The sequence below is a fragment of the Falco naumanni genome, chromosome 2 (genome assembly GCF_017639655.2).
Source record: "Falco naumanni isolate bFalNau1 chromosome 2, bFalNau1.pat, whole genome shotgun sequence".
Lineage (NCBI taxonomy): Eukaryota > Metazoa > Chordata > Aves > Falconiformes > Falconidae > Falco > Falco naumanni.
The window spans coordinates 77,030,892-77,046,476 of NC_054055.1; the positions used below are offsets into that span (position 1 = coordinate 77,030,892).

General features: G+C 42.5%; 1 protein-coding gene across 3 annotated transcripts in view; it reads right to left on the minus strand.

The window, feature by feature from the left end:
- Positions 1 to 15,585, minus strand: part of RUNX1 (RUNX family transcription factor 1) — a 176,163-nt gene that overhangs the window by 44,961 nt on the left and 115,617 nt on the right. For all 3 annotated transcript variants that reach the window (XM_040585037.1, XM_040585036.1, XM_040585035.1), the window contains exon 5: positions 9,067 to 9,171. In XM_040585037.1, the coding sequence (XP_040440971.1) occupies positions 9,067 to 9,171 (105 nt within the window). The remainder of the gene's footprint in view (positions 1 to 9,066; positions 9,172 to 15,585) is intronic.

Genomic DNA, 15,585 nt, shown 5'->3' on the forward strand with positions numbered 1-15,585 from the left:
GGCTCTGCCTAGTCTTTATTTTAGGTTCTTGAACCACTTTTTGCTTTCCTCATTTTCTTTGCAGCTGCAGAGAGATATAGTAAGCTACTGTATAGCATTTTGAAAGCAGGGCCTCTGAGAAGTTTCCAAACTGCATACAAGCAGGTTATTCTTTGGCTTGTTTTCTTTGGCTTGGTGTTAGCAGTACAGAATGAGTCAAACAGTATTAACTTTCAAGAGGGAAGTGGTGTGGTCAACCAAAACTGTTTGCGGCTAGATTGCGAAGATAGGTAGAGCAGGTAATGAAGAACAAACCATAACGCAGGGTGTAGGTAGGAGAGGCCGACAGACTCAGACAAACAGAATCCTTAATAATTAAATCAACACTGTCGCCTAAAATTTCTGCAGCTGTATGTGCTAAGGTTATGACACAGCCTGGCTTTTCTGGACTGGTCAGCCTTCAGAAGTTGGCCTTTGGTGCATGTTGTGCTAATGGACTCAAACTACAACACTCTGCAAAGGAAGAATAAAGGTCAGATACTATTAAAACAAAAGAAATATATCAACTTTTCATTTATGCTGGTTAAGTTCTGTCTTGTGTCTTCTCCCATTTTTATAGTGTGCTCCTTATCTGTTCCTCAATTAAAGAAGGCAAGGGAGATGTTTCCATCCTTCCCTCTCTTTAGGATGTGTTTCGGTCATTAACAAGCACATTGTGCTCTCATGCAACAGACAACTCCCTCCCTTACGATTCAGAAGCAGAATTGAGATGGCCTCTCCCAACCATTGCTCTCCCTCATGCTTTGCACAGATCTGTGCAGCACTAACATAGAAGCAGTCTGACCAAGATTTATCATTAACACTAATAGAAAATGCATTTACTCATTACAATTCCCAGTTACAGCAGATGAGCAAAGAGCAAGGGCACAAATGGAGATGCAGAGCAAAAGCCTTTTTCGTGTTCTTCACGAGTGACAGGGAATGAAGCAAAAGCCGCAGTGTTTTTGTATGGGCCTGCAAGGAGGAAACTGCTGCACCTTCTGATAACCAAGGCCAGGCAAAGCCAGGAGGGACTGCAGAGCAGATGGATTTTCACCCCTTCCAGGTATATTCCAATAAGAAAACCAGGCTGTTCACTGAAAGTGCTGCACAGCTTCATCCAGCCTTTCTCTTAGACATGCATTGTTTTGGTAAACCCATAAGTAAGGCAACTCCTCAAAAACAGAGGCTTCAGAAAAGGTCCTGCACTGCTAAAAGCTTGTTTGGTGAGTATGAGTGTCTGACCACTCCACACAGGGTGAAAGTTTCCCTCCTCCTTCTTCCAGCTCCCTTAGGAGCCTGAGGAAGAGAAGACCCTCTCTCCTACCTCCTGTGGAGAGCAGCGTGAAGGAAGTGGGTTGCAGAGGTTGTGTGCAGTCAGCTCCTGCTGTTTTCCAGCACATCCCTGAAGGGAACTTTCTTGTCTGCCAGCAGTGCAGTAGGCATTCAGTGGCCAGCCCTGGAGGGACAGCAGGACTGCTGACCGATGCTCCAACAGTCCAGCTGTGCTAGCTAGCCTCCTTCTAGGAAGGGCAGGGGCTATATAACGTCCTTAAACCCACAGTAGGCAGCTCCATTGTGGGGTTTCAGCCACCAGCCCATCCATCCCCAGCTCACGCAAAGCTCCAGCAGCTGCATCAAACCTTTTGTTCACTCATGTTTAATGGCTGCCATTCTAAAGTCCTTCCTTGCTGAAGAAACAGGATAGAGGAAGAACCAGACTCAGAAATCCTTGATTCAGAGCACCACCAACTAACTTCACTGGAAAGATACTTGGCATCAGTGAATTAGGATCTTTGGTGGGGACCAGTGTAGAGTCACATCCCCTACGTCCAACCTACTTGCCAAGGCACTGCATATTAATGCTTTTCTTTACATACCCACGCACACAAAGTACAAGTAACATCTATACAGACTTTTTCCATATTTCTCTGGAAAATGTGCAACCCCCCGAAAAAAACCCCCACCCCAAACAACTTGTTCACCTATCTTAACAGCTACACATTCTTTGTAAGTAAGAGCCGTTGACAGGAGAAAGTCAGACCTACTATCTGCTTAGGAAGCATTTTCAGAAGTAATGTACCTTCACCTACTACGGTGTTTGTCAGAGTTACAGAGTACTTGCTTACTGATTTCAGCCGAGCTAGACCGAGGCTGCATACCCCTCAAAAATCCCACCATGCAAATATAGGTAAACACTTAAAAGTATTTACCACAGTCTTTGTAGCCGTTCAACCACCAGGCAATGAAATAATACGAAGTGCAAAAAACCCAAAAAGTTGACAAAGACAAAAAAAGTGAAAGACATGAAAAATAACTACCTACTTGTTCTCGATTTAAAATCACACTAATTCAAGGGGGCCGGAAAAAGAGCTGTGTGGGATTAAGTGACTCAAAAACAGAGTTGAAATAATTTCTATAGGACTGGGCCAGCCTTACCACTGTTCCTAGCCCACACCACAGCAGCTCTAGTTTCCTGTTTACCTGCTTTATCAGAGGAAGGAGTTGTCCTGTCAACACTTCTGTGTATCTTTAAAAAACCAGCCAAATAACCAGGCAAGCAAATATATATGAGCTATTGCACTCCCAGAAAACCAGTCTTGATACAAGATATCATATTGCACGTATTTGACAATTTTATTGAGCTAAAATAGCAAATTCCCTGCCTCACACCACCCAACATCAACTCTCCTAACGGACTCAGCAGTGAGACTGAAAAATGCCGGGGAAAATAATCACGTTCCATCTTTTCCTTATAGAAAAGAAGCATCTGCACCATGAAACCTCAAGGATGCTAGTATTAAAAACCTATCCAGATCCTACCTATCGAGCAGGAAAAAAGCATCCTCCCTATCACTGTTAGGCCAGGGAGTGGCAAGCATTCATATACATTTCATAATCCTTTGCACATCTGATGGAGAACTGCCAGCACTGTTTTTAGGAGCTGCAGGTAGCTGCTAGCCAGTTAAAGTCCATGTGAGGTAGGTCTTGCCTGGACCTTCTCTCCACTAAGGAATCTTTGCTAGCAAAGACAGTTACTGTTCTTTGCTTTTACTGGTCTTTTCAGCTCGTGGGCAGCGTGCCTGCTGGTATGTCTGTATGATTTCCACTCAGAAATCAACTGCTTGAGAGTATGGGCTTTGCTTCAGGTTCCTGCTGCTAGTGAAAGCCCCCTTGGGTGGCCAGGCAAGGGGACTCAGACCTTGGAGAACAGGCTGGTGCTGTGCTAGCCCTGCCAGACACTGTGAGGGGGCCAACTCCAGTGCAGAGCTGCCCCTGCCCCATGGGTGCTGCTCCACCATGTCCTCACAGAGGAGAAGGGGTTTGCTAAGCAGCTGGGATGTGGGGCACAGAGAGGTCTTTCTGGGACACAGGGGACCCAAAAGCTGCAGATCTGCTCATGGATGTTCTATAGAGCTGACTACATCCAGACACACAACCTCTGGTTCCGTTCTGCAGCCCAAATTTTATCATCCAGTGTCAGGTGGTCCTCTGCTATGTGATGCTCCTGTGCTATATGGTCCTGCACTAAGCCAGAAGGCCCAGTGCTGGCTGTATCACTGGAGTAATTCAGGCCGGTTGTGTGAAAGTCTGTGCATAATGGAAACAGGCCAATTTCCCCCTCACTCTTCACTTTTCTTCAGAAAACACAAGTCACAAAGGGACAAACTGCTCTCTGCTCTTTTGCTCGTGTACTTTCATTATGAAAAATGGGCTGGTGGCATGCACAGCTTTCACAGCGGGGGAGGGACATGCCCAACCACAGGGCATATGTTTTTGGCTGTTGTTCCCTTGCCGCTCTGGGGGACTGCAGAGCTAGCCTGGCTGCCCGGGGGGCTGCTAGGACTGTTCTGCCTGTTCAGAAACATCTCCTTTGGTCTGCAGGCATGCCCTCGCAATAATATACAGCTTTATTTTATTGAAATGGATTCGATTGCTCTTCTTTGTCCACCCTGCGATGAGACACACACACACAAAGGAAACCAACAGTGATCCCCTACCTACCCGTACCCATTTAAAGACAGCAACACATCAAGTCACACTGTGTGAATTTGGGCTAGTGATGTTTTGTAACTTCCCCCAGCTGCCGCCCTCATGCATATAGCTGTTGCACAAGCCAACTACAAATGTCCCCAGAGTGCACTCATAATATAAGCACTAGTCTACCCACGTCACTGTCACCCAGACAATAGGACGCGGGGACACAAAAACAGAGGCACAGACCTGGCACTGCACAGCCGTTGGCTTTTCTTGCAGCCCATCCCTTTCTTTTGTCTGTACATGGTCTATTTAGGTTGGAAGCTCTCAGAGGCAAGTACCTTAGCCAAGATTTTTTAAAAAGTGATTAGCAAAGTTGGGTTGTGATACTGAGAGGGTGGTGTGCTGCGGAGCACACAGCTAGTGCTAGCAAAGGAAGAAAGAGTCCCAGCTGCATTTCTGTTATGTGGACAACCAACTTGGAAGCACCACCTTTCCCCCTACAGGTTTTCTGCTAAGTAACCTTTAGGCACTGTAAGTCTCCAGGTGAATGGAAGGACCTGATAAACCATCATTGAAATTTCTATAGTGGGTCTCTTCCAATAACAAGATGATTCATTTTTTCATGGTTTCTAAACTGTTTGATGGTACGTGTTATTCCAACAGATGGAGGCACTTGCAGAAGAAAGCAAAGAAGAAATGAAGGCCTTTAGTATTATTGCAACTTACTGAGATGAAAAGGGATTTTGGAGAACGGTTTGGCTTTTCCTTGCATGAAAGACTGAGGGTGAAAGTAATGTGAAACCCTTAGAGGAATCATCCCTCGCCAACCTGATGTGCAGAGTCTTCCTCGCTTCTGCCGTGGGATGGGGAACGCTGGCCCCTCATGGGCTCTGCTGACTCTCCTCCCAGAAGCTGCTCTAAGTCTGTGGGCAAAGGGTGGACAGGGCAGGGGAGAGGATAAGCGGATCAGGTGCACTTAACACCACCAGCCCTTTGGGATTCCCTAAGAAAGACCTCAGGCCAGCCAAGGGGGCATTTGATGATTTCCTTCAGAACAGCTATAGGCCACGGGCTTTCCTTGAACCTTACAGGTGGGATGGGATCACCTTAGATCAGGATCTGAGGATGTCCTTAACTGTGGTTGATCAAAGGTGCACCTGCCAACCCCATCCCACCCCTGCCTCCGCTAGCTTTGCCAGGTGGCAAAAGGAAATTTCCATTCCTAAAAAGGTGCTTCCTGGGCCAGCAACTTTTTAAGCTTCTGCCCAAATACTGCTCAGCAATATTATTCTCTTTCTGCTCCTCAGCATCCTGCCTGTTGATACAAGGATGCCAAAAAAGTATTTGGGAAAACCACATATCCAATGCAGGATAATCGCATTTAATGCCCAGCTTAACCTTGGACATCTCAGGCCCACTGGAACTAAATCCATGTAACCTTTTCATTTTGCACCATTTTCAGGCACCTGGTCCATTAGTGAATTTTTCAGAGCTATGTAGGTTAAAACAATTAAATGAGAAAAACAGAAAGAAGCAGTCAAAAGAAGAAAAACCTAATTTTTCAGCAGACATACACAGTAGGTCAAATGGCCTAAGGGAAATATTTAATTTAAGAGTCATACTATTTCTACCAAGTTTCCTAACCAAAAGTATTTTCATCAGGAGCACTACTCTTGATCTGGTTACTGCTAATGATTTTCCCCATGGACTTAGCTCATAAAAACATAAATTGCTTTATGAATCATAGAATCATAGAAGTTGGAGAAGAAAATGATGGGTTAGGTCATCTTGCCCTTCTCCCTGACAGTGCAGTATTATTTCTTTTTATGAAAAAAAATTGAAAATAAGCATTTATTCAGAACTGAAGAATAAAAATGAGAAGTTCAGAAGAGATTTTTAAAATACATAATGAAAGCAGTGGAAGAGCAGCCAGATTCTTAAGTACTTTGGCTCTCTCTACAAGCCATGACAATATGATGAGAAATATCATCTGGATAGTCACAGCCAGAAACTCAACAGCAAAAAAAGGACAATGGTGTAAATCTTGCTCATGAGTAAGTATCACAATTGTAAATGCAAATCTGGTAGTTACATAGGCAAATACGCTGCTAGGCAAAGACCGGGCCATCACAGTAACCACATCCAGACGTACAATGGGACGTGCAAGAACCCGAAGTCTGCAGGCCTTTGTGCAGAGTGAAGGTGGCACGTGTGATAATACACGCTGTGTTAGCGTCACCTATCATGACATCTCCACACACCCTAGTAAGCCAAAAGGTCTCTGCTTTGCATTTTTCCTTTTGGAGCCTTTGGTTTGAGTATTTTTCTGTTTTCCAAAAATTATTTAAAATCCTGCTTTGTATTACTTTTTGAAGCTTTTTCCCCAGGTATGCCCAGATAGGAGGCTGTCATTTTGCCTTTAAAAAAACTCCACTTCGAGAACTCGTCTAATTCTGGCTCAGACATTTCTCTTGATCTGACATTCTCTGAAGACAAAATAAAATGGTTCTGTTATTTCTGAGGTTAATCAGTCTTAGAGGTTTTTTAAAGAGGTCTTTCTATATCCTGTAAAGTTCACTAAAAATCGTCCTGGTGTGAAGTTCTGACTCTTGTCTCAGACGGCCTCCATCCTCAGAAATGACATTACCTTCCAGCATTTTTCACAGGGAATGCAGGCACTCACTAGAATTCATACTGTCTCAGAACCATTATAGAGTAAATGAATCAAAACCTGTTGCTGGAGTTAGTGTTGGACTTCAGCATGTTTTTTCTAGGTCTCTCTAAGACAGCAGTATCTAATTTTGTTCCCATTACTATCTTCCACAGATTTCTTTTGAATTGGGATATCTTAGAAAATACATCTCAGTATTTCTGTAATTCATTCAGCTCAAGTGACTGAGTGAGTCATGGATCTGTAAGTATGAACGTTCCCAAATATTGATTACTGAAACTAGAAACACTCTAATCGATTCTAGTCTCAATACAAAAAGGCCAATATCATGTTAAATCCCTTCAGTACACAGCACGCATGTTTTGATATGTCTAACCGCAAATCTTGTATGTGAGTTTGCGCAGGTAACAGCTCTGCAATCTATTTTTATACAGGCTACACATGTAACTGATTTAATTGAACTGATGCAAAATAGGATACACCCACCTAGTGAGAGTGTAGAAAAATAAATGTACAGCCCAAACCGGCCAGAACTGTCTCAGAATGGAGAATGCACTTCTTTTCCTTCACAGCCTGCAGTGGTATCTCATCAGGCCAATCCATATCTCAGTCCAAGGCATAAAGAGGAAAAGAGATACCAGACTGATTGCAACAGCCGCTGTGATTCAGAAACCCTTGGTGGGAAGTCAAACTGAAGGACTTTGCAGCCCACTTAAAAATGAAAGGAGCATAATCCCTTCTACGCTGCCTCACGAATGACTTAGCGATAAAAGGAGCTGTGCATTCCTACTGAGGGGGATGTCTGACCTCTCCTCCTGACACGCATAAAGCCTCCTCCACTATGCAACTGATTTGCCTACAACAAAGTGAAATTATTTACAAGGAAGCTTTTACATACATTTGAGTTGGAAAGATATGTATGTTACTTTAGTATGTATTATACCTCTACTTCCTTTTTAAAATGTAGAATCTTATTAAATATTAACTATTACACCAACTGAAGAATTGATTTAAAACAGTAGATATGCCTGCAAGATGATTTTATTTCTTACCATTCTAGCAGACTCACATTAAAAACCCTAAAGCTTATTTGTTGTCTGCAAACTATGAACATGCCCAGGTAATTGCATATGCAAATCTGGAACTTGCATATACAAATATCTTTTTTTTTTTTATGTGCACAGCTGTCTGGTTTACCAGGGAGATTTTTCAGGGACAAATCAACCACAATTAAAAAAAAAAAAAAAATCAAGCTAAATAAGAAGCCTTACCCGGACAGCAGTATTTGTTTTAAAGTCTGGCCTCAAATCCAAAAAATATAGGTCAGATTTTTTCACTAAATGCATGCAGCATCGTTATGCAACTCAGACAAATGCAGGCTCAAGAAGAAACTGCACAGGCAAGACATGAGTTTTCTAAGCTATTTTAGTTGAAGTTTCAAAGTATAAGAAACCCCGAGCTGCAAGTCTCATTCTCTAGTGGGTGTTTGAATCCTGCTGCTCTCTTCTCCCCAGACGATTCCACTTAAGCAACAGCCAGGACTTCTGCCAAGCATGCAGGAGGAGTGCAAGAAACTAACCACAAACCTCAATTTACATCAGGGCATTTTGATAAAAATATGAAAATGCCCCATTTGGGCTAGTGACTGAGGTTAATGATTGCCTCTGGTAACAGGCAGCGCATGTGCTGCAGAAGCATCTGTACCTGCAGATCTGTTCCACCCTTGCTTCACCCCACAGACAAAACAGACTGCCCTTGCCACCCAAACAGAACAACCGCCTGTGTGAAAGCTGCGGGTATTCTTCTGGAGATAACGAAACTGTTCAGCTCCTCCTTGTACTTAATTCTGATAAAAAGAAAGGGGAAAAAATAGGAAAGATTGGCTGCCTGTGAAAATGGGTGCTCCTAAGCTATACAACAGCACAAGGTACTCCATATGAACTCCGCAAGGCAGCACCCAGGTGTCCTCTTTCAGGCATTTATTTATTTTTGCAGTGTGACTGAGCTTGAGAAGTTAGATCAATGACATATTGGTTTCCAATGCTTTAAAATCCTCTTAACATCCGAAAGGCAAGACTAGCAAGAAATGATGTGTAACGTATACACTGCCCACCTTTTACCAGCATCCCTTCTGTCAGCTTTTGGGTATGATCCAAGTCATCCCTGGGTAGATACTTGAAATGCAATGCAAGTCATATTCTCAACCAGCTGGACACCCATGAAAAGTAAGGCTTTGGGAAGACATAATTAAAAACATTCATAGGACAACCTTGGATTAAAACATACCCACTGCTCCACATGCATTGGTTATTGTTGCATTTCATGAGGCTGGTGATGAATCCCTATACTAAACCATCAACTTGGCCTTCTGCAAGTGCTGTCATTAGCTCACTTACTTCTGGGTTCGCGAGGTCCGTCCACTGTTATCTTGATGGCTCTGTGGTATGTGGCTACTTGTGGCGGATTTGTGAAGACCGTGATAGTCAGCGTGAAGCTTTTTCCTGCAACAGGAAAAAAATGTTATTGAGCATATGTATGTGTTGAGAAAAGGTGTACTCCTCATTTCAGATGGTGCTCAAACACACCAAATGGCAATCAAACACTTTAGCTGTCTGTATCTGAAGAGACGTAAGTGCTCAGAGCGGGGTATACAACCTCACAACTGCCTATTGCTGGATGCATTCCCTCTGTGGCAACTGCTCAAAGCTTTCAGGGAAAAAAAAATTAATTTATATTTAAATGATCTACGTTTTGTTTGTAAAAAAAAAAGGAGGTTACCCATAACAGTTAGAGTTTATCTGATCTACATGACTACTGGTAGGTTATCTGTACTTTCTAAAGGGTGTTAGTTCAGAGAGGGTTAGAAATTGTGGCTAATTCTTCCAAAACTGCCACAGGAGTCTGATACACAGAGCTTGTTTAAATTAAAGAGAACTGGGTGCTCAGATCCCCTAGGCAGATCATAAAATCCCGCGCTTTGTGGTTGAAGCTAGCATTAGATCAATTCCATATTGCAAACCAGAACCCTTTAAAAATAATCTGCTACTGCAATGCCAAGAAACAAGGGAATGGAAAAAAATAAAAAAAATCCCTACAGCTTGTCCACAGGGAATTAAAACTTTTATGAAGACATAGCAGAGCATTATGCTTAGTTTCTCCATTATTCAGTAAGAAAACTGTGAAGGCCTTTTCAAAATTTACATGCATGCCATGGCTCTAAGTTGGGAAAAGCACTCATTTTGTTGGCTGCTGGGGAGGGTTTTGTATCCTCTCGTGACTGCAATGCCTTCAGATCCTGCCACCCCTGGATTTGCTTTTGGCCAATGCCAGTATTTACTTCAGGCATTTTTTAAATAACAAAAGTAACATTCTGCATCTTTGATAAGAACAAATATATGCATTCGCTATGGCTTTGGCCTGGACAACAATAAAAATGGTGCCTGTCAGCAGGTTTAGCATAGTTATCTCAGCATCATGAAGGACTCAGATACTGACAGGAATCTTTGTTATCAGTAAGAGACATCAAAGGACATCACCCCGAGTTAGATAACCAGGAACTGTTGAAAGAAAATTGAGGTTCTCCTCCTTTGGGCACATGCTGTGTGAGCTTTCCCATACAAATCTGCCTGCTTCATTTTACCACTTGGCTCCAGTCCTTCTAACTGCTGCGTTTCTTGTCTTCTAAGGCTTCCCATTTTTATTGTTTGCTTCATTTATCTACATAAATAATGTTAAATTAAAATATAAATGTAAATATAAGTGCCTGCATCCAACAGCAATATTCCCCCCTCCTTATGCACACTCACTTGCAATTCAATACTTCTCTTAATGCAGTTCCTACTTTGGTGCTAATGGTCTGCAACATCACAGCGCGCGCACACACATAGCTGTTACTGGAAACTAGCCTCATCACATCCCTGTGAATTAGAGAGGTATTCTCCCCACTCTACAGATGAGGAACTGTGGGGAGATAAAGTGTCTTGGCCACGATTTCACAGGAAGCCTGTGGCCAGCGATGCTAACCACTTTGGCTCCTGCAACTAAATCCGAGTGTAATCCTGAATCACAGCCCTGACAAAGCAGAAGCTGAAACGCAAGCCTCACAAATGCCAGGCCAGTCTCTTCCCACCTCCACATCCTCACTAGAAAGCAGTCCCTGAGATCGAAAGAATTGCAGCAGAAGAAAAAGTCATTTCAGATTCCTATCTCAGGGCCTTTATCCCTCAACTCTTGGGTCCTGCATCTATCCAGACCAAGGATGGCTGTGTTCTTGACATTCTTTAAATACCAACTTTTATAGTAAAGCTTTACAGCTTTATTACTCTTTCTTTGCCAGCACAACAGATCTTTCTATGAGGCATCAGTAATGAAGTTCAATAAAGTTCCTTCCAAAAAACTTTGTCACCCACAGCAGTAGACTTAACAAATATCAGAGAGGCACCTGTAGATCTTCCTTCTTCCCAAGAATAGTTTCCCTGTATCTTTATAAACAACACCCATTTCACTAAGACTGAAGGAGACTTTGAAAATAATACTTTATTCTCTTTACTAATCTGCAGTATTTCCATCTTACTTCCCATTTGGGTTTTTTGGGTTTTTTTGACAACTGCTCATGCATTAGGTAGGGTGCTCCTGCTGTTCTGCTAGAATATGTAGTCAATTTACTTCTTTAGAAGGCCCTTGTGGATTTTCCAGACAGAAAAGAAACACAGGAAAAAAAATTATAACAATAGTGAAATGTAGTAAAATGGGGCCACATTACCAGTCTACAAGGCCAGGATAAAGAAGAAGAAGGAGGTGAAGTTACTTTCAAAATTTTCTACAGAACAGACTAGGTCTCAGAGCCTATATAAGGTTGTGACACAAGCTGGCAAAAGCAGGAAGATACTTAGCTTACTTCTTGTTGACAGAAGACTATTCATTAACCACATACTGGTTAACCACAGGACTATATAACCATAAACCTATGTGTCACTCATTGCTGCTTACCGATAATTCTGGCTGTGTTTTTTCTCTGGTTATTCTGTTTCATTTACATTTAGCTTTATTAAGTGGTTTTATCACTTTTATTCATAGCTTCTACGTTATTCATCGTTTACATGTCTGCTTGACAAAGGTAGATTTAGATTGGAGGTATTGTTAGTGAAATCTGTATTTTATGGGTATTCCTGCTTTGGGATGACAGCAGGCCTATAAATGTCTACTCCTTGCTTTTATGTATTATGATACAACCATGATACAGATTTTTATTACCAACATACACTTGCACAATACACTTAGACACAAGCCTGTGCAGATACACACACATACATATGCAACACACAGCAGACTAAAACAGTGGAAATAATTCCAGATTAGTCAATGGAAGCTGTGTTCAGACTCCCTAGCACTGGAGCCTGTATCAGCTGCCGTGATTTCTGATGCCTAAGTGTACCTCCTAACTATCAGTAGAAGACCTATACTGAGCACTTAGTGTCTCTGCTCAGCTCAGAAAGGGGTGGGTGCCACCAAAACTGAGTCAGACAGCCTAAGTGATGGACTGACCTCTCTAGTGACCATAGAGAGGGGCCAAACACCCCAAGAAGGCATTCTGAAACACTGGTTTGGTTTGGATGTCTCCTGTAGTCATGATGACAATTTGATGACATCCTAGCAGTCACAGCAAGTGAGCATGTAGCGCTCCATTAGCTAACATCAAAGTCTAAGACCCTCTGGGATAAACAGTCCCATAAATCTGCAGAAAACCATACACAAATTGGTTCGGGTCTATGATACATGCCTCAGTATACTGAAGCCAATCGCTACTGCGTCATTGTGGGAGTCTTTGCTGATGGTGGAAGGGCTGACAGGTGATGTCAGCATCAAGCTGTGCCTCGCTAGGGTGCAAGAGTCACTTCAGAGACTGTTGTTCTCTCTGTAACTATCCCTGGCAGTGCCTAATATTAGGCACATAGCACCTCCTGAGCTCAAGGATTACATTCTCCAGGTGTGGGACAGGGCACTGCCTTTGGAAACCCTTCCCACAGACATCAAGCATGTCCTCATACGCGAAAGGGCAGAGCACAAGACTCACTGCTTCCATTGAGTCTTCCCTCACAACTAGGGTAGGAAAAACTGCTTGGTAATGTTTATTTTTGCAAGGGCATTAAGGTCAGAACCCTCCTAGAAAAAGTAGTGGGAACAATAGCATGTCTGGTCAAAATACAATACTGACTTTTGAAATGATACACAGAGACTCTTGATGGGTTTGCTAGACATCCTACTATCAAAAGTGCCCTGAAGAGTCACTGCTGATTCGACAGCTGAAGTCAGATGTATTAAACCAGTTGTCCCCAGTTCACGACTTCACGAGATTGCTTGTGAGATCCCCTGGTGCTGTGCAAAGCTGCAAGAACTTTAGAGGAAGCACAAAGTGCCTGCTCAGCAATACTGTCCATGGACCAGCAAAAGGTGCAGGTCAGCCTCCAAGACCCGAGCATCTGAAGGTGTTGTGCCAATGCTCTACACTGGAATACAGGACGTTAAAGTCTGGATTCAGTCTGCATCCCATCTGTCAGAGGCTGGAAGCAAAATGAGCGGGGAGGTCACATCTAGCATGATGAGAGGTTATTTAAGTGGTCCCCCAGAAAGTACTGAAGGGCTCTAGAGGGAGCAATAGGCTTGTAAGCTACAGCCCCTGGGAATGTTTGAGAGGAACCAAGGGGGAAAAAATGAATCCCAAGTGACAACATGGTCACATGAAGTTCCTGTGTGCTGCTTTAGTCATCCCTGAGTGGTCTGGGGGTGGGAAGACACACTTAAAATGTAAGTGGCTGCATGGGCAGATGCAAAGGGAAATGAGAACAGACACGCTTTAGGGAAGAGAGGCCACATCTTGAACCTATCACTTCATTTTAATCCACCTCTTTCTCAGGCAAAAAGACGTCGATTCCACTGATGAAGGTTCATCCAAATGAGAACAGAAAAAAATGGAGTTAAAGCTTCAGAAGTTTGCCCGGGGCGGGGAGGAGGGGGAAGCAAAGCCAACAGATGATGGGTTACAATTACTGTCTTTTGGTTTGGGGATTTATTCTGATGATCACAGATATGTCATTAGAGTTGTTTGGTTTTTTTTTAAATTGTTACAGTAAATTATTAGATAAAAAGAAGAAGAAAAAAAGGAAAGGAGCCAAGAATGCTTGTGCTGACAAGGACAAAAGGTATAGATGGAAAAATATGAAATGTAATACACAAATGCAATACAAATTATATTACAGGCATTTCTATTATATTAGTGACAGACTTCCAGGTTCTAGCAAGGAAGATTATGATACTTTTTTTTTTCATCCAGCTTCTACTTTTTAGTGCTTATGTACTTACTTTTATTAAACCATGCTAAATGATCAATTTTATACATCTTTACAATTTCTCACAACATCTTCCTGGGTATCTGCCAAAGTGAAGATGCCTACTGCATTTTAATAACATATCTGACTGTATCTCTGGGCAGGTTGTAATATGCACACGCTCACATATTCATTCTCAAATGTCGACTATTATACACTGGGGCCAAATTTTGCCATTCTTATCACATAAGCCCCTGAACATTCCAAATGTGATCAATAGGGCCAACATAATTTGACCTTGCATTAGCTAGCTGCTGCTCCTCATATGAATTAAATATTTTTGTAAGTGTTCAAGTTGCATATCCAATTGCAAAAAACCTGCACAAGTCCAAATTCATTGCTCAGATGGTGACTTTTTTCTCCTACTCACAGTGACGGTTTCATGCAATCAGAATATAACTTTGCCTTTTCTGTTTGGTCCAGTGGCTATTTCATCAGAAAAAAAACCACAGCTGAAGTAAGTGGCATCAAAAAATAACATAATTTGTTTACCATCAGCACCACAGATACCGCTGAATTTAAATATGAGAAAAAATCTGTTACTCACCTCATCTGATACCATGCTGTAAATGGTTTACAAATTCTGACTGCCACAAACCAAGGGTCCAAACAGATAAATGTCAGCATGGGGATATGTCAGCATACTGGGGTGATTGCCCAAAAAAATTCAAGAACTGCCCATGCAAATCAGTTGCATGGGCGACAGATCTGTTTGTGTATTTATATGGAAGTTTTGCAGGTGTAAGTATATGTCGAGCCAGAGATTTGGGAAATACACCCACTTTGCCTCCTGCCAAACCAGCCTGGGTCAGCATAAAGGTATACTTCTGAACATTTCTGTTGAGTGTCTCACTCCAGGAAGTTCTTATATCTGTGTTTACATAGCATCTACTTACTCAGAATGAAATCTCCATCACATTAAATCAATAGCTGTTTTGTTCTGGATTTATATGGGGCCAGGTTGTCATGCAAACAGCCAAAAGCAGCCCTGCTGCAAACTTGGACCCAGCTATGAGCTATTGAATTGTCTTTGCAATAAGTTATGGAAAAGCAACTCACTGCTGCAGGAGCACAGCTGGCACTGGCTTCTCCCCTTCCTTTTCCTTCCCAGCTCTCTGCAGCAAGATCTTAACCAAGATGTGCACTCGACTATCTTTTCCTCCCTACCCATTCTCCAAGTTTTTGTTCAGCTAACAAGTCAAATGCTGCGGTGGAGAGCAGCAGAGCCACTTGCATCTCCTGCTGCAGTTCTGGGGATTCCCAGAGCTAGAAGGCTAGAAGAAGGTTGTGTCTGGGGTGGAATCATTTCAAGGCATTATTTCGGTGAAGCATATGTACATTTAACCTAGGGCAACACAGGAACTATATTAAGCAACCAAAATTACATAACTGAAGTCAAGTAACATTAATAGAGATGCTGTCAACCTAAGCAGACATTAAAATTGAATTTTACCTTAAGCTCATTATCTGGGTGATAAGGATAGTCCCTGACACTCTTCCGGAAATTGTCCCTGACAATCTTCTTATTTT